Source organism: Lepidothrix coronata, unplaced genomic scaffold, assembly GCF_001604755.1.
Source record: "Lepidothrix coronata isolate B3197 unplaced genomic scaffold, Lepidothrix_coronata-1.0 Scaffold40, whole genome shotgun sequence".
Classification (NCBI taxonomy): Eukaryota; Metazoa; Chordata; class Aves; order Passeriformes; family Pipridae; genus Lepidothrix; species Lepidothrix coronata.
The window spans coordinates 545289-571704 of record NW_016690220.1 but is presented as its reverse complement, the minus strand read 5'-3'; the positions used below and the strand labels follow the sequence as shown (position 1 = coordinate 571704).

Here is a 26416-nt window from a genome sequence, read left to right as displayed (position 1 = left end):
ATCTGGTGTCATTTTAAAGTGCTTTAGGACTGGCTATTCATATGATGTAGTTGGCAAGATAAGGGAAATTTATGTACATTGCAAATTGAATTTAAGAGTGAATATAAGTGAACTCTGATGTATCCAAACTGATTAAATGTTTACGTGCAACTATGTTAAAAAACCCCAAACCAGCTCTGGTGATAGTGCTTTCCACTTTGCTTAGCTTTAAACATAGTCTGCAGTGCTTTTAGCTTATGTTTTTAGACATCCTTGCCAGATACTATGAAACCTGTGGTTTGGGGGTGGAGCTGTGTTTTTGATCAAGGTGTTTTGTTTCTGAGTGAATATTGTGTGCTTCAAGAAAATAAACGGGGAAAACATTTTTTTACCCCTAGAATTGCTGTATTTTTGTTTTGGTCATTCACATTGCTTTTGGCAGATGCTCAAATACCAAGCCAGGAATGGATTTACTAATAGATACTTTCTTATAAATGGTAATGCATTAGTGTTAGTGGATGCACCAAAAGAAGGTAGTGATTAAACAGTAGCATTAGCTTTGTAAGAACAAAGGTTTTAAGGTTTTAAAATGCCACAGACTAAATATTAGGGATCACAGCTGGGCAGTGTTGAAATAAAGAGACTGTTCGTGGGCCAGCACCAATGTATTTGGGCGTGAAAGACTCCAGCTGCAACATTTCAAACTAATCATAACTGCTAACTTAGAATACCTGGACTCCACTAAAAAAAGTGTTATAAATTAGTTAAAACCTAGGGGTATAATTTAATTGCTTGCAATTTAATAAAATTTGGTTAAGGTATGATGCCACGTTAAATAAGAGATCTATTGTTTTCACTCATGGATAACTCATGCAGATGTTAAATGACAGGTTTTAATTCAGGTGTGGTGGACTTTGTACTTCGGAAAGTAACTTGTATTAATGGCTGCACTTGTGCTGTTGTTGTTGTTGTTAGAAAGTGCTATAAGTGAATTAAGAGTTGAATGGTAGCAGGCTGGGTAGAGGTATTGTTTGAGGTGAGAAGTAATTCAGCCAAACCAGCAGCTTGGTATCTATTTTGTGAAAGGTTTTAACTCTGTTAAGGAGTGGGATGAGAAGGACCTTTATTGATTGAATCAGTGATGTGATGCACAAACAAGTTGCTGGAAGAGTTCATTATGTAATTTTTCACATGTATATGTGACATAAAGTTTCAGTCATAGACTGTGGAAATACTATTCATTATTGCATTTCTATGGTGGAGTGTTTACTGCCGAGTGTTTGAAGAGGGGATTTTAAGGACTATTTTGGAATATAGTCTTAGGAGGAATGTTACGAAAAGGCCAGTTTGTTTGTAAATGATTCGGGAAATAGGCATTAAAGAGACTTGAAGAGCCTTGTATGAAGCTACTAGTCTATCTAGTGCTGAGAATTAAATGTCTCAGGTTACTATCTAAGGCAGCAAATGAGCCAAGGCTACTGAAAGTCAGTATCCATACAAACGAAGTGTGTTTTGCTGCCCTTCCTGTTCCTAGAGCTGCGGAGGGCAGAGGTGGACTTTGTGTGTCTCACAACTGTTTCCTGAGGGCCAGTGCTCACAGAAGAACTGGTTAGCCAAGACCCTGCTGTGCTGTAGTTGGGATGGAGATCAGCTCCATCTCTTCCCCAGAGTGTTCAGGCCTGCATTTCCTGCTGCAAGGAGCAGGCTGCAAAGGTAGAGGCTGTTGAGCAAGAGTGATGGTCCCTTTCTTCAGTAAATGTGTGTCTGTGCAGAGAGAGTTATAATTTTCCCATGATCTAGACTGATCCCTTACAGGATAAAATGGATGAACAGGAATTCATCAATGAACTCTGAGTGCAGAATAAAGTCTATTTGTCCAATACCCTACGCCCAGCTGACTAAAAACTGTCTTATTTCCTTTTTGCTCTCTCTTTCCAGGGTATTTGTCATTTTGTTTTGTTTGGGGGTTTGGTTATTTTATCTCTCTTTAAAGTCAGTTGTCAGTGTATGAACAGGTTCAGCAAAAGCTAGTCCCTCTCTGCTCCCCACCTCTTTGTCAATGCTTCAGGTACACTGTTTAGAAATATGGATTGAAATATCCTCAGGCAAAAGAAGTGGCCTGTGTCATTTGGGGCTGTTCTGCCATGGTAAGAACCACACCATTCATGAAGTCTCTGAAATACAGTGGTCAGGCTCTTGCTTTCTGTCTTGAACACAGCTAGGTTTTCTACTCTCCTCTGGTTCTAGCAGAGTCCTGCTCTTTTGATATTTAGAAGGACTATGACTTTCAGTTTAGATTTATATGTGGGCAGCATGTTTTTCTTCTTACACCACTCATTTCACTTTGCTTTACTTAGGCTTGACAAGTCAGGGGCTTTTGGTCTTATCCCTTTATAATATTGCTCTCCTCATCCTTGCATCTGTTCTAGTAAAAAATTCATGTTGTTAAATACGGCTGATTGGAATCGTACCTTGTATTCAGCTGATGTTATGCTAGTGGCTGGTGTGTTGACATTAATTCTTGCCTATCTTAACTGGAAATGTCATGATACAGTCTGTCTTTTTTTTTTTTTAATCTATTTTCCCCTGTCAGATCACATTGGTGACTCACAGTTATCCTGTGATCAAGCCAGACTGATCTTTCCCTTCAGTATCTTCTAAAATGATCCCTGGTTTCCCACATCCTGTGTGAGGGTGCTAATCACAAGCTTATTATCTCATGGTATGAGTGACCTTCTGCTATAGCTGTTTAAAAAAAAAAAAAAAAGGCAGGGAGTGGGTTGTTGCAGTGGTTTCCACTCTGTCTTGTGATAATCTTGAGCCTGATAGTTAGCATTTTCCGTGTCTGAGACAAAGTTGGCTGAATGAAGACCTAAGATGTCAGAGAAATAACCTCATTGTATATTCATGGAGTTTGGTGTAAAATCATGTGAAGCTGCTTGGCTGTGTCATCATAGCTGGAGTGTTACTTTGTATAACTGATGGCAGAACTTGACGTCCATGAAGCACTCGTAAAATAAGAAAGGAGGCATGTGTTGTGATTACAAACCCCAGCATTATGTAGTAGCTGAGAACGGGTTTTCGGAATGACAGGTCTGGATTTAATTTCCTAATATCTGCCAAAGATTCTCAAGTGGGCTGTAAGTAATTTTTTACGTATTATCCTTAACTTATCTCTGCCTTTGTTCTATATCTGTAATATGGGAGAAAGCTTTACCTCCTGGTCACGTGTTTTGTCTGCTTATGTTGCAAGACCTTTAGGGAAGGAACTTCCTTTCTGTCTTTGTGTGCTGTCTGGAAACCCATTCTTGGTTGAAGGCTGTGGACCCTGTCACGAATGATGATGTTTAAAACATTTTCTTCTTTTAAAAATATTTAGTTACCAATAAAAATAAAATAGTTTACAAGTGCAGCTTGTTCAAGAACAAGATATTCTTGTGATTGGTGCTGTAAATATTATATACAACCTTACCTAACTTTTAATCGTATAGTGGATTAGAGGTATATTTTGATAATAATCTTTGAAAGTGAATGCACTGCTAGTCTCCATATTGAAACACGTATTTTCTTACTCCATTATTTTGATATGTTTCCAGATTTTATTATCTTTTTCTTTTGTACACTGAATATGATGTGAATGGTGAACTGCATTGGAAAACTCTGCTGAAAAAATGAGTGGCCTGTCACATTCTTTTCTCATCCTTTTAGCATGAAATAAACAGTATGGTTTTCTTTTTAATGAAAGAAGGGGAGAAAATAGCCTTGTGTACATTTCATACGTTCTCATGTTCAAATGGAAATTTTTCCCAGTCATTGTTTTCTTCAATAGTTTTCAGTAATGACTGTTTCTATATTTGCTTTGTACATACCCTGGATAAAGGTTAAGAAAGCAACAGTAGCACATGGAATTTAAGATTTAGATAAAATGAGACAATGTTCAAGTATGAGGCACGAGTATTTGAAAGCATATTTGAAGAAGCACATAAGTAAAATAATTGTGTCACGGTGCTGTTTCTCATGCAGATTTCAGCTGCTGTTACTCATTAATTATTTAAAATTCCAAGTGCGATAACTCACGGCTTAGTGACTGTAACCTGCTGAGCCTCTGACCTAAGCAACTAAAGCCCAAAACACCTGGACTGAAATTTCATTTTAAAAGAAGATAAATTGATTTATTTTTTCATCAGATATACAGTTCTCCTTAGCAAGAAATAATTTTGTTTTCTCTCCTCAGAAGGGAAAGCAAAACAGTGTATCATTGCCAGAGAAAATCCCAGATTGGTGTCAGAGTATCTGTGTTTCCAGATAGGTATTCCTGAGCACAGAAAATTGCTTCTATACAGCTAAGTTACTTTGTTCTTAAATTTATTTATTGATTTTAAAACAGGAATTTACAAATCCTTACTTAAGCTTCATGAAGTGTCACTTGCAACTTCTATTGCAAAGCATTTCAAACTGGAGAACTGTCTTGTTTGTGTTTCTGCTACTGGACTGCAGATAAATGTAATCTGTTAGGAGGCTGACACATGAACCTTGAACCTTGTTGCATGTTTTAAGCACACTTACAAATTAAAATCCTGAGGACTGAATCTCCATCAAATTACTTCAAAAAGTACTTTAAGAGCATAATCTCATGCATGAACCCTCAGACAATCAAGTTAGTAAAAGAGAAGGCAAAAAGAATTGAGAAATATAAGCATATAGTTAAGGATGCATTTTTTTAATGTCAGAAAAGAAAGATCACATTTTGTGCTCCTTTGGCAGTGTGTTTATGGGAAGGGAGAGATATGACTACAGTAGTGGATTGGGTCAAGAGGGAGTCAACTTGGAGTATGGTAAAAGTTGGACCCTTTTGTAATATCAATATTTATGCCAAATGTAACAGAGGAGAATTTACAGGAAATCCAACTGTTGGTTGATATGTTTACAGTATAGATAGCTTATTTATGAAGTCAGAAGAGAGGGAGACAAAGGGACAAAGGTTGGGCAGAGAGAAATATTTTTCCTGGTTGGGCAGAGAGAAATATTTTTCCTGTTTTTTTTTTTTTTTTAATTGAAAAGGATGCAGTGGTTGTGGTTCAGTGTTATCTCACAGCACAGTTAATGCTGTTTGGAGAGGGTGAATCATCTTCTTGTCCCATCTGTCGGTCTGTAGAATATGAGAAGAGCTAGCATACAATGCCTTTGATTCATGCATGTTTAGAACTGCAGGTGTGCATTTTGTCCTCAGTCTCTACAGTGTGTTAATGAAACACACCGAAGTGTGTTCAGTGGGAAACTTAGGTGACCTACCTGACTTTAAAAGGGAGAATATACCATTCACCATTTGGAGAGAGTTTGTTTTTCTAAGCTGAGAAGGGGAAAAAAAGTGAGTTTTCAAATATATCTTGGTTTTATTCTCTTGCTATTTTTTAAATTTTTATGGGAAAACAGATATTAGGTCTTGTCTGTTTTCAGAGTACCCTAATCTCAGAAACTGAAAGTCTCCAAGTAAAAAATACTTCTCTGTATAGTTTCTCAATTGCTCCATGCTTTTTTCTATCCGATACTGATAAAATTCTTGCTTTGCCCTAAAATTCTCCATGATTTGAATTTAAATGTCATCCTTTTTTCATTTATTTTCTGGTTAATACTGCACTTATATTATATATCCTTGTGTGCTGGTCTATATTTTTAAAAATTATTTTAGCATTTGGTACAAATGTGTGACTTTTAGTTGTTGACTCATTGAGGCCTAAAGTCGAAATTCACAGCTCGGGGGGTGTAATCCTAAAAGAAATACTTTACTTTATACTTTAGAAGCTATGATGCTGAAAAGTGATGGTCTTGGGAGTCTACTGCATATCTTTACATACAATGAGGTTATGACATGTCTCTGTTCTTAGACTTTCTCTACATGTCTTTCTTTATCCTTTTATTTATTATTATTATTTTCATTAGAGAGTTGATTTTACTGTAGTATCAAATTATTTGTCTCTGGAGCATACAGGTGCTGAAAAAAATAACCAACAGTTATATGTCTGGTCCTTTTCAGAGGGAAAAATTAGGAAAAATTGGTCCTCACTCCAAGGTTTTGTCATGCAGACCTAAACAGTTCTCTAATATGCAAAAAAATTACCCCTGGCCTATTTTGTTGTGGTGTTGTGTGTAAATGCCTATATGTAGCAAATTAAATGAACCTGTTGATATTAGTGACTGAGATAAGAGTAGATAAATCAGTCTTAATTTCGTAGGAGGGCAACATTTCCCTTTTGGTATGCATTCAAGGGGCGCATATGTTAGTGTACGTGTGGCCCTCTCTGTTCCCTAGACTGGGAATAGCTGTGAGGCACAAGTATCTCAGCAAAGTCATAGAGGACATACAAGGAGATCCACGTTTAGTCGAGATCCTGGGTTTTAGGTACTCTAGTAGAAGTGCAGCAAGCACAGGGAATGGTGCTTGGATGTACTGGGTGTATCTGTACTTTGCCCCAGGCCTTTGGGGTCGTACCTAGTTCCTCCATCAGATGCACTGTAGGTGATTAAAGAAATTTCCTTATGACCCAGCAGGTGCACTGACACAGAGTTCACAGGGCTCCACTAATCTTAGTGTTTTGAAGACAAACAGTGAACATGTGACTAATGCCAAATGATTAAAATCATTGATGATTTCCATTTGTATAAGGGAGTGTAGCTGTCAGCATGTGCTATGTGACATTAGGTGAGCACTTTTCTATTTGGGAAGGGAGGTAGAAAAGCCCTGTTGAGAAATTTTTTTTCAAATTTTATGCTTTCTTTTTCTCAATGTGTGGGATGAAGCTGCAGGTGTTCTAGCAAGGAGAGTGGGGTGAGTTGAAGGAAGAAAGGAGAAAAGTCTAAACTGTAGAAAATAAATATGTGTGGTTTAGCAATTTCATTGTAATTTCACTGTTGTCTATAATCAAGTTTAGACTATGCTCAGCTGTGCTGAGGCAAGATTCCTGGAAATCAAATGCTTTTACAAAAAATAATATGCAATAACCTTCTTGTTGGCAGTAGAGGAAAATTGTAATCAAACAATCAGAAAACATCTTAAATCTTGTGTTCTATCTTCTCTGCTCACCCTATGGCAATTTTAGGAAATAGCTTTCAACAGCATTTTTTTCTCAAAAGATATTTTTTCTCAGTGTTGTAGCCTTTCTCATGTACCCTACTGTTGCAGAAAATTGCAGAGAAAATTAAGTAAGTTTGGTGTCCTTTGCAATGCTATATGAGGTATATGTAAGTTATTGAGCAATTGTGCTAGCACTGGGAAGTACTTTCTCAGATAAATAGTGTTTCAGAACTTAGCCCATCTCTCAGCAGAGTGGTTTTCTAGGTCTAGGATCCTTGCTAAGGTGCATGCAGTTGTCTGTAAACATGGAAATTGCTGTAATGTCTAGACGGGTCAGTAAGGGCAGGACTCTGATATGCAAGGCACTGTACATGATTAAATATATCTGAAAGTACTAAACTCCTGTTGACTTCTCTGAAATCTTGGTTTTGATAGTTCATGATGGAAATGTGTCTTGAATAATGTATTTTTCTTTAATGAAGGATTTGTCAGAGAAATATAATTGTGGATGTCAAAAATGAAAAAAAGTTTGATCTAGCAAGAATTGCACACTTTCACAATAATGAAATATTAAATCTGCATTAAATAACAGTGAAACTTGTGAGGGATATAAGGCATTATATTTTATTAAATAATTTAACACTCGAATTAAGAGGACAGGATTCTTAGGGAGCAGTTTGTCCATGAGGCAGGCTACTTTTGTTACGTGGTTGTTCACTTCTGTCTCTGAAGCATCTTACTGTGGCTGCTGATGGAATTAACTGCAGGTCACTCATTCGTGCCTGCTGGAGGTGTTTCTTTCTTGGTGCACTGGAGTATTAGGTTACCACCACGAGGGAATTCTGAAGCAACAGATGAGGTGTGCTCAGTGTCTCAATCTGTTTTGAAAGAAGGCTGAAGTGAAAGGCTTCCTTGCAAAGATGCATATCACACTGAGAGCCTAAAAAAGCCACTCAAAGCTGGCAACCAGTGCTGTGCAATGTGTCAGCTTGCTTCCCAGGAACCTACGTAACCTGGATCTGACACTACAAAAAAAAAAAATCTTTTGCTTGTCATTTTGCTGAGTATGTTTGTAGTTAATAGTTTACATTAGAAGGCTACCAAAAATAGAGACAAGTTGCACATTTCTTAAAAGAAATTACACTTGTCATTTTTCCTAATAAGACCTGGATATAGTAGTAAAGTACAATATTTACAAGTATAAGAATAGTCATTAATTTAGCAGGAAGTTTTAAGTAAATTCCTCAAATATTTTTATATTCTATGATTACCATTCCCATGTGTGAGTAAGACTAGGAGCACTTGCTAAAACTATCTAATGTTGTAGCTCTGCACTATTATCCAACAACTGTGATGAATATGTATTCCTAGACAAGGTAGTAATTATGTTCTGATACTTGTAAATATGTAAGTCCTTGCATGCCTTTATTATTATGTGTAGTTCTCTTGAGTCATAATTAACGTGTGGGAAGAGGTAAGATCATATTTAACAATCCATTTGCAGCATGCTATGATAGACATACAGTAGTTGATGCATTTTAATATGAAGTAACCATTAATGTTCAATAAAAGTGCTCAATGCAGAATTGTTTACAGACTGTTTTGACTCCTGAATTACAATATCACTTATTTAAAGTCTGATGACTGCATGGATGAACTTTTTTTCAAGCTCCCATGAGTGAATAAGGAAATGACATTTTGCATTTAAAACAGTGTAACCTGCAGAAAGTGATACGATTGCACTTCTTGGCATATTCAAAACATTTAGAGTAGCATTTTTCTGTCTTTCAGTGAAAATTCTAAATCATAAACTTCTTTATAGTAGAGTGTGTGTGTATGGGAAGATGATTAGAACTTCTTTTTTAACCACAAATATCCATTAATTTCAAGGCAGATTAGAATGAGCTAAAAAAATGATATGGTGATACATGATTCTAAAATTTTTAATCAACTGTGCAGATGAAGATAAGTTACGTGATCCCAACTTAAGCATATTTTTGTAGGTATGTGATGTGGTTTTCCATGCCTTTTTGTATTTTTTCTTTTTTTATTTTTGAATTTGGCAACAGCAAGGAGAAGTTTCTCTCCTTGGATAAGGCAGTGGCGTTTCTGTAGTTGTTGCTAGTTGGAATACGGGTTCCTATTGTGAAGAAAGCAGGAACGCTGGTCTGGGCTTCCATCAGGTTACCTGTTAGGCCGACCCCGTAAGAAGGTAGATTGATGTGAGGAGACATTTGATTTCCTTTCCCCAGGGCAAAATCCCGTGACGGTTTTTGGAATTACTTAAAGCAGCTGGCATAGCTGGAGTTATTGCTGTATCAGTCATGGATTGGGAAGTGCCAGGTCATGGCAGCAGAGCTGATTCAGCCAGGTACGTGATTACAGCATGGTGCTGAGGTGGCTGGGTGATTGCTGGCGGTGCCTGCAGCACCATTTCACAGCTTCCTGCATGAATTCACTTAGTTCACCCAAAAGAAAAAAAGTTTTTGGATAGCAGAAGTTTTCCCAGCTTTTAGTCTTGTTAAATCAGTTTATTTGTGTGGCCTGTTGTTTTCTGAGCCTCTCAGATGGTTTTAATATGAAACCAACAAGTCTTGATGGGGACTTCTGTAGAGGAGCTGATGATGTAACTGATCACTGCAGGCATGCATAGTGTCATTCTGTGACTCAAGCTCACATGCAAAATCTTTCATCTCACAGGATTTACAAAATTTGCGCTGTTTCATAAGGAAGGTTTTGGATAAATGCTGTAGTGGTCAAAAGCTAAATCTCACGTGCAAGCCTATTTTGGCAGGGTGTGATTCTTGTTAGATTCAAAGAAGATTACTGCGTTTCTACAATACTTCTGTGTTTTCATTGTTTGGAGCATCGTGACTGTTCTTGTGGCTGTTCATCAGTGCTAAAGCATGCATGGATTCCTCTGCAAACAAGCATGTTGATCAGTCAACAGACATTTGTTAGTAAGTGCAAGAAGCTGTTTCTTCTCTTTATAGAGAGCTGCTTAGTCTGGCAACCTGTACATTGTGAAGGTGACTAAAATGAAAATATGAGTCTTTTTCCAACTCAGATGTTTTGAATAGTTGGCTGCAAGTTTCTACAAAGGTTGAAAAATTAGTAATCCCTTTGAAGTCAGTGGCTCAACTCATTGCATAAAGATTGGTGCAGATAGAAACTGCAGTGTGGTCTCCCTCAGGACAGTAACAACCAAAATCAACATTTAAGTTGTAATGTTTCAGGGTGTACTTGCATGATGAAGTGAAAAGGACCTGTGTGCCCACTTTTTAATCAAGTAAGGCAGACTTCTGCTTGAGGCTAAAGTGAAAAATTAAGTCTTTTTGTTGCTGTAAATGTTTTTAATGTTTACAGGCTTGTGTATATATGCGGTTTCACTTCCTAGTCACATATCTTCAGAACAGTTGGCACTATACAATTCCTTTCATAATTCATGTCAGATTGGAAGCTTCCCCCCCCCAAATTATTACTTATAGTTTTCTCCATTTAATAGGTAGCATGAAGAATTCTGTAACATTTAGGATATTCTTGCTAGGAGCTGGTTGCTTTTGTCCCTTTGGCTAAAAAGTGCTACATAAGGAATTAATAGTAGGCCTGTAGTTAACTTATCTTCCTTTTAATCATCTGCATTCATTTATGCATGAAAAAAATGAAGTAAAATCTAGTTGCATTACTGTTAGTGTCTGGAGAATAAGAAGGAGTTGATCATGTGAATTTAGACCACATGCTGTCCCTCTGATACATTCAAAACAAGAAACGAAACAGAACTGAAAATTTACAGGCTTAATCGGTGCTATTAGTTTCCAAGCTTATAAGTTTGTCCCTGTAGAGAAATGTAACACTTGGCTGAGATGTAAGTGTACTTTCAAACCGCACTCCTAAACTTTGAATAATGTTGTACATTTCCATTTCTCCAAGCTATTTTTTTCTTTTTTTATTTCCCTCCATGTGTAATTTTTAGCATCTTGCTGAAGGAATTATGCGCCCAGGAATCAGGAGCACGTGGATTAGCCATTTCATATGCTTCTCTCTTTCACAGAATGGCTTGTGTTGGAAGGGACCTTAGAGATCATTTAATTCCACCCCCGATTTCCTTGGGTTTCATTTTGTTTGCTTGCTTTGTGCAAACTTGTGAGTGGAAAACCGACCTTATTATTTTCAGGTATCTACAGCATAGCAGCATAGAGGTTTTCATTACTTTTCCTTTCACTGGGCAGCAAATGATTTTTAAATATTTATCTAGCTTAGTTTCACAGCCTGGCTCTTCTGTATCTGATATCTTTGTCTACCTTGGCATTGCAGGACTGGGACCCTGCTATGCTGAGTATTTTGTGGTACAGGGTGATTGTTCCTGGAGTGTTACTCCAAAGACACCAGGGAGACTAACAGGAGGCAGGAGGACACTGATCACAGTTCAGGTTTGCAAGTGTACATTGGCTTCATAATCTGTGTACTTAGACATGAGTTATAGATCAAATTTGATAGTTAATTTTTTGATGAGTGGAAGAATAATACGGAACATGCCTTTGTGTTTCTCTGTAGACATTGCTTACAGTTTTGTATTCCACTCTCTTTTCCTTATGTTGTGAAACAGATAATGAGAGGTGAGCTGCTGCTTATAATTTGTAGAGGAAAGGATGGTTTGAGGAAGTTCAGCTCTGAAACCCAGTGTATATGAATTTATTTGTATTTTTCCTTGAAAATTTTAAGAACCTCAAAATATGTGAATTGGTTGTATTGATTTCACAAATTAAAAGGATAGGGTTGCTGTGGGGTTTTTTTGGTTTGTTTAGTTGGTTTTTTTTTCGTCTTTTATGCCATAGACAGTGCTGTTTAAAAAAAAAATCTGTTTCCAGTTTGTCAGTAAATTCTACCTTGGGTACATTTACCAAGTTTGGATGCTTTTTAATTTTTCTTTTGTGAAAACTTAGAGGTGTATATTTGTGAGGAATTATTTAATTGAATAAATGTAATACAGTGTGTGGCACTTTGATTTTAGAGCAAATTGAATTCAGTGAATAGTCAAATAAGCACTACAGGCCCTCAAAGTCTGAAATTTGTCTTTGGGTGGTTGGGTGGGGGAGTGGAGTGTCTGTGTGAATAAATCTATCAGTCTCTCCAAAATTTGCAGTAGAGATACAGTATAAGATTGCTTTTCACAAAGTTCACATTTCTGTGATGGAAAGTCATGAGTAATGAAAGTTTCTCTCTTTAGAATCCTTTTGTACACAAAGCATGTAGATGGGGGTTGTAACTATATGTATTCTACTGAGCGTAACTGGTTAACAGCCTATTGTTTTGCTTCATGCATTTTCTATCATAAGTCTAGTTGTCTTCTCTTCCAGTCATGAGATTATGCTTAAGGAAGTAATTGATCCTTCTGATAGCAAGAGCATAGTGCCAGGATTTCTGCTGCTAAAGTTTGATGGTATATACTTCTGTTTATTGCAGAGTAATAAAGTGTTACTGTTAGCACCAGAAGCTGAACTTTATTACTGAAAATTCAGTTCTTGATTCTGAGAGGAAAAAATCCACTTGGAACATTTTTTGCATGTCGTTTTAAGTTTCTTGGCTTTAAATGCTATGATGCACTGCATTCATGTCAGCTGAAGGCAACACCTATACAAACACATGTTTCTATGAGAAGAAATATGTGGCATAACCACAAGTGTGCTCTAAAACCTGAAATTTGAGTGTTGTGGTTTAACCTACATGAGCTCTGTTAAAGCTGAAATACAACAGGATGAGACAGAAAATACAAAGAAAGAGTTGGCATTCCTTGCTTACATGTTTGTCATGAAAGTGGGAACTGTAAAGAACTTACATGTTCTAACCTCCACAGCAAGTTGTTGGCAGTTTAGTGTGGTGCTTTTTTCAGTAGTTGCTGTTTATATAATGGTAAATGTGAACTTACTTGATCTTTTATGGAAGTTTGCATTTTCAGATTATTTGATACATATTGCATTGTTTTGTTATTATAAACATAATATCAAAAAACAGGTCTAGTCTTGTTTTATATACAAGTTTCACAATGAACATTTTTTATTTTTTTAGTTTTCTTTTTAGAAGGTGGTAAGCTTTCTGGTATTGCTTAATTTGCAAAATAGACCAGATAAGCATATTTTTATTCCTCAGGATCTTTCACAGATCTTTCCTTGGACTGTAAAAAATGCTTATTGTAGGAGAACAATTTCTTTGTTATGTCTCAGATGAAAAATTAATTTGTATTTCTGTGCAAATGTATTGGTTTCAAAAATGCTGTTTTGGTTTTATCTTTTCAGAATTTTAGGTTTTGGTGATCCAGTATGGGGAACCATGTAGGAAAACGAGAACATAGTGCTGACAAGTCAACCAAGGTAAGTGGAGAAAATTGTAGAGATGAGGCTACTTGAGAAATATGTATGTTATGAAATATGGGGTTTTTTTAGAGCAGTTGTTTACCAGATCTCTGATACCATTACTATTTTGTAGTTGACACTATAAAATGAACACCTTTTTTTGAAAGATGATGAGATCCTATGAGATGATGAAATACTATGAAAAGATGAAATCCTGTGAGATGTGGCCAAATCAGGTTTTCCTGTGCTGGATTTAATGAGAGATGTGATGTTTTCCCATGTCAGATCCACAGCTGATAATAAGCTTCTCAGTCATGGTGGAAATGAATGAAGTGATCCTTAGAAGCAAGATATTGTAGAATTTTTAGAGTTGGTGAGCCAAGTTATTTTCTGTGTGTTGACTGTTTTCCATTTCAGCAGTCACTGGCTTTATCCATATGAAAGAAGCTATATGGAAACACATAAAATAAGAGGATTCTAAAGGAAAAGACTGTCAGTCTGAGGAGATACAGCTTTAAAAATCTCCTTCCCCCCCAAAGAAATATGAGAACTGTCAAAATGTTCATTAAAAGTTCATATTTGTTTTCTAAGCTTTTGCTGACACTGTTGTATTTTCTGCAAATAAGGTGGTATTCTGTTTGGCTTGTGATAACATCTTGTTTATTTATTTTTCTATGTTGTACCAGAAGAGATTTCACACATATCCTAAAACAGGACATCTTCTCATATATATATAAAAAACTGCTGCTTGTTGCTAGCTGTTGCTATCTTCCCTCCACCCATCCTCACTCAAAAATAACAGTTTACAGTCGAAGCCCACACTGTATAAAGTTATTGCCCTTTGCATTGGACAGATGATGTAAACAGATAGTTCTGGGCTTTTTCTGGAGGAATGTGGGTATTTTGCATTGCTGTGGCAGATAAGCAGCTATCCCTAAAAGGTATACAAACTAGAATTTGTACAGTTATTAGTTCTTTGCCATCTCCTTTAGGAAAATGCACAAGCACACTGGAAGGAATAGGGATAAAACGGCAGGAAGACAGGACAGCTGGCTACATATGTATATATGGTTTTGTTTTGTGTTGGTGCAGTATTTTGTAAAATGGTTTTGTGGCCCAAAGTTTCAGTTTTAGTACAAACAATAGTAGGAGTCCCAAGTTGTTGTCCTGTGGTGACTTGCCCTTTAGAAAACTTGTGCAGCAAAGCTGAATGTACCAAACAGATTCATTTAGCCAAATATTTTGATCCTTTCTGACTGTGAGGTCCTGCAGGTGTGATACGGTAGGTTTACAGAGCTTGATGGGCTGTAGTGCACTACATATGCCCTGATTTGGTACTTGAGGACAAAATTTGGTCAGAAAAACACATTGTATCTTCTCTCAAGCTGTGGGATCACAGGTGTTTTATTCATCTTCGTGGCAGGCGGGTGAGTTGTTGGGCACATGGGGCGTCAAAAAGCTAAAGATTCTTCAAATTGTAGCAGCCTATGCAGTAGGTGGAAGGACTATGGTGGTGAGGAAGAGTTAGGTGGCCTTGAATCTTGCACTTGGTGTGTAGAACAGATCCACAAGGAAGTGGTTTGCTGCAGTTCTTTAAAATTCCTTCTTTTTCCTGATTAGTTCATGGAGAATACTTGATTCTGCAATCAAAATAATATTCCTTTACCAAAATTGTTTTTTGAAGGGGGAACTTATTACTGTAGTAATATGTTCTGTCCCTCATTCATCCTTCTAAGAGGGACGAAAATCAAAACCCCAAACCCCTAAACTTTCAAATTAGCAATGCTTGATCAAAATCTCCCTTTGTGCACAGTAGTGTCATGTCACAAGAAATTTCAAGGCCACAGATTTAAAGTCAGGAAATAGATGGTTAAGGTGCTACTATGTATTCCCTGTAGGTACTCAATCTTGATTCAGTTCTTACAGGCAGCATTAAAGTTCTTAGTGGTAGTATTAACCACATGTCAGACTTTTTCTTTCCCTTTCGTTTTTTCTTTTTTTAAGTTGAAGGAGCTTTTCTGTTGTTGTTCAATATAGCTGTAAATTAGAACTGTCTTCCCACCAGTCTTCTAGTATGGTATGGGAGACAATTGCTGTGGCTCTCAGAGACTACAGCAGAAATGCTGAACTGCCCCTCCTCGCTCATAGTGATAAAACTGCGATGAAAGAGGTGAACATCTCCTCAAGAGTCTTTCTAAACTTCATTACTTTCACACTTCAGGCTGTTTACTATACCTCCTTTCTCAAACCTTTAATACCAAAGAAAACAGCAGAATTTTAGGCAGCATCTTTGAACTTTTGATGTCAAGTTTACAAAGATGGTAGTGGATCCTGAAATGATAGACCATTTCTGCACAGAGCTATTTTATGTGTAGTGACATTAGAGAAACTGTTGCCAACTGCAGCTATCATAATTCTTGGTTGTTCAGTAAATGTCCTGTAATACAGCAATTACTATGGGGTTGGTTTGGGATTATTTTTAGTTGACATCTAACTTCACTTTACTTTTAGTAAATTTGACTATTTGAATTACAAAATCAGAAATAGATTTCAGAAAAGGAATTATTTCATCAAATATCTAAGATGATACCAAGATGCTTTCAAATTAGGAAATCTGCAAAAGACAGTAAAATGGCTTCCCATGCTGTGACACTTCTTTCAAAATATTGTTCTCCTCTTGATTTATAAATATGCCAAGCTATAGCGATTATTGAATAAATAATGAGATACTGTGAAATTAAATGAATGCTTTAAAAAATAATTGGTCTATTTGACCTAAATAATGTGTAAAAGTGTTTACAAAACCCTTATGTTTTACTCAAAGCAGTAATATACACCATCTCATTTCTGTTGGGTTGCTTTCTCTTGTGTTTGATGGATTGACATCCTTTAGAGTTTTGTAAGATACAAAAAACCTATTCAATGAACCAGTAATTTATCTTTTCTTTTTACTTTGAATGGTTCTAGACTTTGCATCTGCTTAATGCATTAGTAAATGTGTAACTATTTGTTTACTTTGTTCTTAGTGTTAATACTTGGGTTTAAACTTTACATAAATATATCTAAAAACAACAGCAAAAAGAAAAAGGGCTATCCTTCATGCCCTGAGTTTCTTTAAGTTCTCAGAGACCTAACTGTAAAGGAGTAGACAGAGTAGACAGTGAAGTTTTATTGGTTTTTGTTCAGAGCTGTAGTTGATCTTAGTTAATTTGGCATCACTAAGCTACAAAGTGCCACAATCTCTTCTGTAATGACTAAAGCTGCCTGTGTTACAACAGCAAAGTTTGCTGCTACTCCTCATTTTGATTGTCTTCCTCAGAGAATTCTGCACAGCACATTATTGCCATCCCAAAATCTTTGAACCTTCTTAGCACCTGTCAAAACTGGCCCTTAACTTCATTGATTGTTTGGGACGAGGGGGTTGGAAGGAAGGTTTCCAGCATTGTCCCATTTCTTCCACAGCAACTATCAAGTGCACCTGGTCCAAGGAGCCTGGTTTCCATGGTCACATACTACTGTGGCAAGCATGAAACCAAGCTCGTGACCTATAAAGAAAGATCAAAACCCATGGCCCTGCCATGTCAAGGGATTGCTCAAGAAACTTAAAAGGGCCTAGAATATATTAGATTATTGGAAATACTGGATTCTCTACCCAGCTCACATTGTTGATGTACTTGGGGTGTGCTGTAAATAAACACCAAGGAACCAAACCCTCTGATACCCAGCTCTGAAAAAACTTGGGAAATGTAACTGCAGGCCAAAACTGAAAACAGACATAGTGGTGATAAGGCACTCAATCTAAAATTTAATGTTTTGTATGAGCTAAAAATAATCTGTTAATAATGACTGGGTCTTGCTGGGTAGTAAACTTATGAAAAACCTTGCCTTTAATTGCAATGAGGTATGTACCTAGATTCTATAATGTGTTTTGCAGTGGTTCATTCAATAATTTTAATAAACTGACTGGTTCTCAGTGTTTAAGGAGAACTCAGCATCACTAGTTCAATAAATCAGATGGTTTCTACACTGCTTTTGAGGAGATTCTATTTTCTTTACTCATTTTTTCCCCTGTTGTCTTGCTAATGTTCAGAAATTTGCACCCTGTCTAAGACTGCAGTAGTGGTCCTGATAACACTGACAGAAAGTTTTCTGCCTCTCCCTTGTAAAAGGGAGATGAAATTCTGAGGATGGCTGGCACGTGATGGTAGTTGTATTGATCATCTCATATATGCTCAACAATCTGCAAGCAAAAAGGTTTTCACACTGATGCACTACCTCATGGTTGAGACCACTTACAGACCTGAGCTATGTGTGGTTTTTACCAGGTGCTTCCTCTTGGTATGCATTATAAATTATCAAGAAAGGAAAAAACTAACAAATGTGGCTTTTGATTTTATTACATTTATATAGTCTTATTGCCATCCACAAATCAATCATGCAGCTTTTTCACTTTTTTCCCCTAGCAAACTTGCATAACACTCTTTTTATTTTCTAGTGTAATTGTGTGTTTTCTCAGTTTTACCTTTTGCTGTAAAGCAATAAAAAACATGGGTCCTTTTATGGTGTATTCTTTGTGATTTGATGTTTTTGATTAGAACACTCCCTCTGAGCTAATATCTTTCTGAAGGCAAAGGAAAAAGAGAGGAAAAACTTTAAAATGTTAAGAGCGACAGTGTTTTTTGTGACAGATTTGATGAGCATTTTCACCAGCCAGTTTTAAAGGTTACATACACCGTGAAGAAATTCTTGTGACCAACAAGCATCTGGTTAAGCTGGTGCCTGGCACAAGGAATTGCTGCTTTTGGAAGAGGCAAATCCTCTTCAAGAGTGTGAAGGGAAATTCTAGGCTGTCAGGTTAAGCATTACCAGTTGAATCTGATAGATGTCTGTTTTTTTCAGTTTCTACCATCGACCTAGCTTCGGCCTTGAGCAAGTCCTCATGTGCTCTCTCTGTCTCTCTGTTTAATTTCTTTCTCTGGAATGTTTGTTGGGACTGATGCAGTGTCATTCTGTATTAATAGTAGTGCTTGGAGACCTTGAGTGGAGCCTTCAGATGCTAACGTGCTTCAGCTAGTGAGATGATATCATAACGATACTGAAATGACTGTACGGTTTGAAACCTCTGAGAATGCCAAGCATGAAGCAGCTATGACATCTGTCCTCAAAAATTAACCCTAGGACCATCTTTCACTTTGGTACTGGAAGTCTGTGTTAATGGCAAATAGCTCTACTACAAAGTTAAAGGGAACAATTCATGTGTCTAAATCCAAGTGATATGTTGCAATACTTGACTGTTCATTAAATTCTTCGGGCGCTGAATTTAGTATGGTCAGTTATAGTCATAATATTTGATCTTTCTAATGTCTAAAATATGACAAGCTCAGATTTTGATTTCAGCAAGTGTTTCAGAGTTTCGAGTAAATGTGTAGGCAATGGTTTCATAAAATAAGTTGAGAGCATGTTTTCCTGTTAGCACACAAGGGCTAAGTACTAGTGTTTCTTGATTTAGGTCTTGAGCTGGTTGAGCTTGCATGGGTGTAAAAGGAAGAGGTGCAGTCACTGTGGTTTTGACTGGGGAAGAGGTAGGGTCTTAGGCTTTGTTTTCCCACCCTCAACCTACAGAACTGACTAGAAGAGGGAAGTGCACTCTGTGCTTTTTAAGGTCCTGTGCTTCAGGTGCCATGTTGTTGTTGAGGTTGTTTCCTATAGTTCCCTCCTTGTTAGTTTTGATACAGAACTAGATAAGTGTCCTTTCAAATGAGTTTAATGCCAGTACCACTTAAATTAGCAATTATACTCCTGGAAGAACAGGAGCGTAATGCACTGGGAATTCTTTGTGAACTCTCTGTGAACTGTTCTATTTGCTGAGATGACTTTTCTAATGAGTCAGCCCATACTTCAGCCAGAGAACATGTTGTTCAGTTTATTAGCATCTTCACACCAGAGAAATTAAGGCAAAGTTGTTCGCATTTTTAATCTTGAGGAAGCAGTAAGTGACATGGAGATCCTGAAAGGGAGCAGTATCTTCCTTCCTCACATAACCGTTTGTGCTTTTACTGTTATGGTGGTCACAGATCAACACGCGACAATATGTTCACAGAATGACAGATTACGCTGAGTGGGAAGGGACCCACAAGGAGCATCAAGTCCAACCTTTAGCCCTGCACAAGACCATCCTCAAGTCACACCATGTGCCTGAGAGTATCATCCAAATGCTTCTTGAACTCTGTCAGGCTAGGTGCTGTGACCACTTCCCTGCAGAGCCTGTTCCAGTGTCCAACCACCCTCTGAGTGAGGAACTTTTTCTAATATCCAACCTAAACCTCCCCCGACAAAATGTCAGGCCATTCCCTCGGGTCCTGTCACTGGTCACCCGAGAGATCAGTGCTAGCCCCTCCTATTCCTCTCATGAGGAAATTGTAGATTGCAATTAGGTCTCCCCTCAGACTTCTTCAGGCTGAACAGACTAAGTGACCTCAACCGCTCCTCATATGGCTTCCCCTCAAAACCCTTCACCATCTTCATTGCTCTCCTTTGGACATTAAGAGCTTAATGTCTTTCTTACATTGTGGCACCCAAAACTGCACACAGTATTCAAGGTGAGGCTGCCCCAGTGCAGAGCAGAGTGGGATAATCCCCTCCCTTGACTGGCTGGCGATGCTTTGCCTGATGCCCTCCAGTACATGGTTGGTCCTCCTGGCTGCCAGCGCGCTACTGACTCATATTCAACTTGCCATCGACCAGGACTTGTTGTATCACCTGCTGTGAAATTGGGTGAGATGAAAATTCTTGTTTGTTGCTTGGGCCTTAGTTATATTTGAGAAGAGCTTAAAAACACTTCTGCAACAATGTATTACCTTAGAATGCAGTTATGGATGTAAACTCACTTGCAATGAAATGTATTCTCCCTATTACAGAAATTGCCAAGCTTTACCTGTGGATACCCAGTGCCAAACCACAATGGAATCTACAGTGTAAGGCAAACCTGCCCTCTAGCACAAGTATTAAACCCTGTTAAAGGTGCATTTTAAAGTTTGTTCTCATCTTTTTCTCCTAATGCTAATTCTGTTGTCTTTGATGCTCTTGGGCAGCAGCTGTGAGGAAAGTGCTGGAGCCATGCTTTATTTTAATTCTCAGCTTCACACTGTTGCACTTCTGTGTATAGTGTAACTATTGTGGAGCTAGCGTAGTGTAACTAGTTGTAAGACATGGTTTTACAGTGTGCCTCAGTACAAAGTCAAAGCACTGTCCCTGCTTAGATCTCATGCTAAATATTCTGCCATGAGAAAAGAGGAGTTCCACATAGTTAAGCTGAGTTGAATCCTGCTCTTGTTTGTAAATTCAGCAAGTGTGTAATGGACATCATAAGGACAAATATACAGGACTTTCCCATAGAAAGTATCACTAACAGTAGCTTCTTTTTGCACTTCAGAAGCTGAATTTCTTGAATAACTGCAACTATTTGTACACTGAGTAAATTTAGCTTGTCTGTGGCTACAGTTTATTTTTTCTCTTTGAGCTGAAATGTCACAGAACGTTTTTCCTTTTTATTTAACTTTTTCAGGCGCTTTGCTTTGAGCTGATGGAAATGCTTTGATAGCATTTGCTGGAGAAAACAAGGGGTTTTTTTAAAAGGAAACTGAAAAACTTTTAAGCAGAATAATATAACTTTATTCTTGATTGCTGAGATAAGATTCACTCTTAAAAACAATCTGATCTTTCAGTGCAGCAACCAGTGAATGTGGCCATAAAAATATCAAAATTTGCATAGTGCCAAAAGCCACACAGTACATAACAGTTACCCTGGATAATTAGGGGGACTTCTGAGCATCAGTTGCAATCAGGAAGACGCAATAATGGAAATCTTGCATTTTTGTGACAGTGCCACAGAGTGATGTTCAGGCTGATGAGGCTAAACTAGCTAGAACTGAAAGCTGATTTAGGGAGGCATGAGGGCACTCAGCTTGCTCAGAATTGCTAGGCAGCTCAAAAACCATCGAAAAGACCCAAGAGCCAGAAATCTTAACAAGTCTACCACCCCTAAGATCTGTCTTCAAACCAGACACTTATTATCAAAACAGTAGTCACCATTTTGGGGTCCTCAATTGTTCCCGTTCTGTGTAAAGCTTCAGGAATGGATTCACTGTTTGGTGGTGCTGAGGTTTTCAGATGAGTTATGGAAATCCCAGTATGCTGGAGGTGTTTTGATTTAAAACAATTCAACACAGTGATGTTGAAGTCTGAGTGATGTGGGGGGGGTTGTTTTGGTTTTGTGGTCATAGCTGGCTTGTACTCCTAGCTCCTTCTACTTTATCTTCCCTCTACTTCTTATGCCCAGTTTCTTTCTGGATGCTACTTTCTGCCAGCACCTCTGATGCAGTCAAAATACATTGCTTTGATTTTTCTGAGGCATTAGAAATAGTACTTAGTTGCTAACAGTGTTGTTGCATGCTCAGAAACAGTGAAGAGATGGCCAGCTAACAGGCAGTCTGATCAGGAAGGTGTGAACACCGTGGAAGAAAACAGAAAATTTGCACTTCTCTGACAACACGTATCCACTAGAAAAACTATTTTCAAGCCAGGTCTCTCTCTTCATGTTGGCATATGACTTTCTGCAGCTGTCCCAGCATACCACAGTACATTGCTTTACAAGGCTATCCAGTAGTGCCACTGTCAATATTTGAAAGCTGAAAATCAAAACTGTTTTCTGTTATTTTTACGACCTACTGTCATCGCCACTTATGTACTCCTTTGTCATAAAGCTGTGTTGGATTTTTGCATTTGTACCTTGTACCTGTTGAAAAATTTGTTTTATGCAGAAAATGTAAGAATTGCTGTGTAGTTCTTTTGGGGAAATGTGGCTAAAATTTGTCAACGTGAAGTGGAACTGTGTGCAAAAAACTTTAAATCTCACTTCTGTTCCTTTTGTGCACTCATATATATAATATGTACATGTCCATGCAGAAAAAAGTACAAGTGTATATTTAAAAATGTTTATATATAAACACAAAGGTATATTCAAGTATTCATACTCTGCTTATATCCCTGGATGGCTGCAAAAGTACTCTCTATATCAGTTTCAAAAGGCAAGATCAGTAGCCTCCACCCTGGGGAGTCTGACTATCCATTCTGATGTTCCCTATGAACTACAAGTTAAGTCTTTTCTTAACGCTGAAGCAGAACTTTCTACTGCAGGTAAAACTTTCCTTATGGTGCACAGTGATAAAGCCTGAATAATCAGTACTTTTTTTTTTTTAAACTCCTGTCTGAAATTCCAGACAATCCCGTTTTTTTGCGACTTGGCAGATGAAAGATTGCTGAATGTGAGACTCAGAATCTCAAGTCAGTGCCTCTCAGTGAGAAATGTTTATGCATCATAAAATATATTGAAGATATTTCAATACCTAATATTTTTTGATTTTAAATATCTTTAATATATTTTAAAAATATATACTATGAGTATAGTTAAATATATCTTTGTGTTCTAGGAGAGGCTTCAGAGTTCACAGTAGGTGAGACCCACTGCCTAAAGTAACAACTGTTTTGTCTTTGGTATGCTGCTACACAGCAAACTGAGTCTGTTTGGGACAAGTGATTTACTTCTGGAGCTCAGTCACATGAGATGAGATTCTAGGTCAAGACTGTATATAATGAAGACTAAAACTTACTTTTTTTCTGCTGAAAGAAATACATGAAAGTGTCATGTGCTGCACTATACTTGCTGATAGAAAGAGGTTCTTTCCTATGGTGTGGTGCTAATCTTCAGTTTCTTTCAGAATCAAATCTGTGTTTGGAGAAAATTTATGTTATATTTATGTTATTTGAGATGGATCTGAACCACTGTAATCCACTACATTCAGATTGGCTTAAATGAAGCATGTTCTGACAATGCGAATTTGAACATTCAAACTTAGAATTCTGAATTCATTTACTTGACCAGTTAATGTTGATATTTTGATTCTACAATTCAATATTTAAAAAAAAAAAAAGAATTCTGACACCTTTTCCTCTTGTTTTGACCTCAGTGTCTTGTGTTCTACTTTCCTGCAATCCTCTCAGGGTGAGAGGGGACATAATTCCATTCTGAATTTTTTTCAGTATACTTCTATCTGTTTCTTCCTTTTCCTTTCTACTGGCATCTTGTCTATTGTTTATTATTTTATTCTTGTTATTATATTATGCTATGCTATATAGGTCTTACAAGAATTGATAAAACCATCTAAAAATGAAATTTTTATACAGCTTGGGGCGGGGGGAGGAGGCCGAAAGATCCCTGTCAGTGGATGTATTCAGGTGGAATGGGGAGCTCTGGGTTCCAACACCCTCTCAACAGACTGTATGGGTGTCCTGGCTAGTGACCTTTAACTCCAAGTACACAAACAACCAGTGGAGCAGGTCCCATGTCTGCCTTTGACAACAGATGCTGAGATCTTTCAGGTGTCAGATTCTACTCTGGGATTTTGCAAAGTTTATAATGCCAAAGTATAATGCAGTTAATATTGTAATAACACTGTATTGCAGCTGTTGAGTCACCTGATTCTGGGAGAATAAAAGGTTTGTGACATTTTTGAAGCTTATAGGGCTTGACACATAGACTTTGTATGAACTAAATTGCCTGTCTTGTATCACTCCTGATTCTATCTCCTGANAGGAACAGAAGTCCCTCTGAACATGTCTTACATGTAGCCCATGAGGGAGATGGCTCATATTGAACTACAGAACGTGGTGCACTACTGCACTATTGAACATAGTGCAAGTCATTTTTACAGCATAGGAACAGGGGCCCTTGGTTTTGATCCCAGCCTCTGAGCTCTGGTCTAAGCAGATGACAAGTTGTTCTGGTTTCTGCTCTGGTGAGCTTGCTTTAACCAATTAGGCTGCAAACCACGGGCTGGTGAAGCAGGGGCAGAGCTGCTTTCTTCCTGCAGAGAACCAGACGGCCAGTTAATTGTCCCAATCACTGAGTAAGAGTTGGCCAAGTCTCCTGCTCAGTTCTCAGTTCTGCTGCTGTGCTGCCAAATTGGGTCTTGTGTCTTGACGAAAAGGAGGACTTCAGCGACAACTATGAGCATCTGGACTTCTTTTGGTCATGATTTAATGTGGTTAGTTTCAAACCTTGAAATGGTTCCTATCTTAACATTGTTTTTTAAGAGAAAAGAATGCCTGGTGCTTCACTGGACTAAAGATTTCTGGTCTGAGTTGGGACATCCTGCTTGTTACAGTGTTGTTAATATCAAGGTATGGTTGTGACAGCAAAAAAACTTTGAGTAGGAACTCACATTTTGAAGCATTGATTCTCTATGATTTTGCAAGGAGAACTTTCATATCTGTTGAGTTACCTATTACAGGACAAAATTTGAGCGGAGGAATTTTGAGGGGAAGAGTGTTTTGGTTTGCCAGAGTTTTCAAAATCCTGCTTTAGGATAACTATTTTTCATAGTTAGGAAGAAATAGGAAATGGTTATTTGAATGCTGCACTAAAGGAGATGTGCTAGACTGTAGGGGTTGTAAACTTGCTAATAGAATTGCAAATGCAGTGCGTTTGCTTATCAGTGTGCTTATTCACTTGGTTTAATAACTGCAAATATAGTTTATGTGTAACGCCTTCACCAACAAATATATTTGTTGGTGAAATGCAATATATGTAACTCAATCAGTTTCTTTTGTGTCAAGATAATCCACTTTTATTACAATAAATAATTTTAGAAAATAAAACTGTGGGCTGCTAGAGGCAAAGGATGGGACAAAGCAGAGTAATGATAAGATATTATTGGCAATGTAGGGAATTGAATTAAAAAGGTGTCTAGGTATTTCCAGCAGGCCACCTATTTTGTTCTGTGCTAAAAAGGCAGTGTCTTGGTCTAAAGTGATTATGGAGTCCCATGCTGGTAGTTATTCAAGCTGCTTGAGTTAGACTGTCAGTCAATTCCCAAATAGCCTGTACATGGGAAGGATCAAATATATGTTAATACAATACAGCTATTTAAGTTTTTGTATTTAGAGCTGATGGATTCTAATCTGCATTTATTTTAAGATTTTTTTTTTTTAATCCATCATGCTCCACCTGTTTTCTTCCTGGATCTGTTTCACACAGCTTTTTTCAGTATTGTTTTGACTGTGGCTCTGGCAGTACCAATTCTACACAGAAGTTATGTAGTCAATGGATTTTACTACCTCTAAGGGAGAAGGTGAAGAGCTTTGCAAGGTCTGTTTTGCTTATCTCTGAAGTCTGCACTGTACAGCATATGAGTAATACCAAAAAATCTGTCTGAGGTCTAACTTCTCTGAAGTTACTGCTGCTTCTTTTTTATGATGAAATTACCAGCAAGAGAATAGAAGTGGAAATAGCTCCTTGTTTATGCACAGGTTTTCTCTCTCCAGTTCAATTCTCTGTCTAGAGAAGCAATTGAATATTGTGCAAGTTTGTTTTACAATTGCCCGCATGACTCCTTTAATTCCTGCTTGCCTATAGAATTGAGGCATGGATTTTAGCCTTCTCAACACATATGCAGTGATGTAAAATTCTATTTGTGTGCAGAGGGTTACTAAGTAACAGTTGCTGAGGGAAATGCAGTCTTTAACTGTGTGACGTCTGTGCACTTAAAATTGCCAGCCAAGTAGTGCATTAGCATAGATTTTGCACATTAATGTAATGGGATTTGCTGTTGGCAATGTGTGAGCAAAACCTTGTGAAAACCAACAACAGTATAGTTTGAAGAGTTATAGTCTCCCTGCAGCCTGGCCTTGTGGACAGGAGATAAAACCCGTTTTTGCCCTTCTACTTCATCCTTTCCATACTGCACCATAGTTAAGGACCCTGATGTATTTCATAGAATCATAGAATATCCTGAATTGGAAGGGAACCACTGAGTCCAGCTCCTGGCCCTGCATAGGACAACCCCAAGAATATCAAACCACATGCCTAAGAGTATCATCCAAACACTCCTTGAACTCTATCAGGCTTGGTGCTGTGTCCACTTCTCTGCAGAGCCTGTTCCAGTTCCCAACCACCCTC

The 26416-nt window shown here is 37.7% G+C and overlaps 1 protein-coding gene across 1 annotated transcript in view; it reads left to right on the top strand.

Annotated features, from left to right (window-relative positions):
* Positions 1 to 13344: 13344 nt before the first annotated feature.
* Positions 13345 to 26416, top strand: part of MBP (myelin basic protein) — an 87890-nt gene continuing 74818 nt past the window's right edge. Inside the window, exon 1 of the mRNA XM_017813226.1 lies at positions 13345 to 13419. Coding sequence (XP_017668715.1) covers positions 13369 to 13419 — 51 coding nt within the window. The 5' untranslated portion in view covers positions 13345 to 13368. The remainder of the gene's footprint in view (positions 13420 to 26416) is intronic.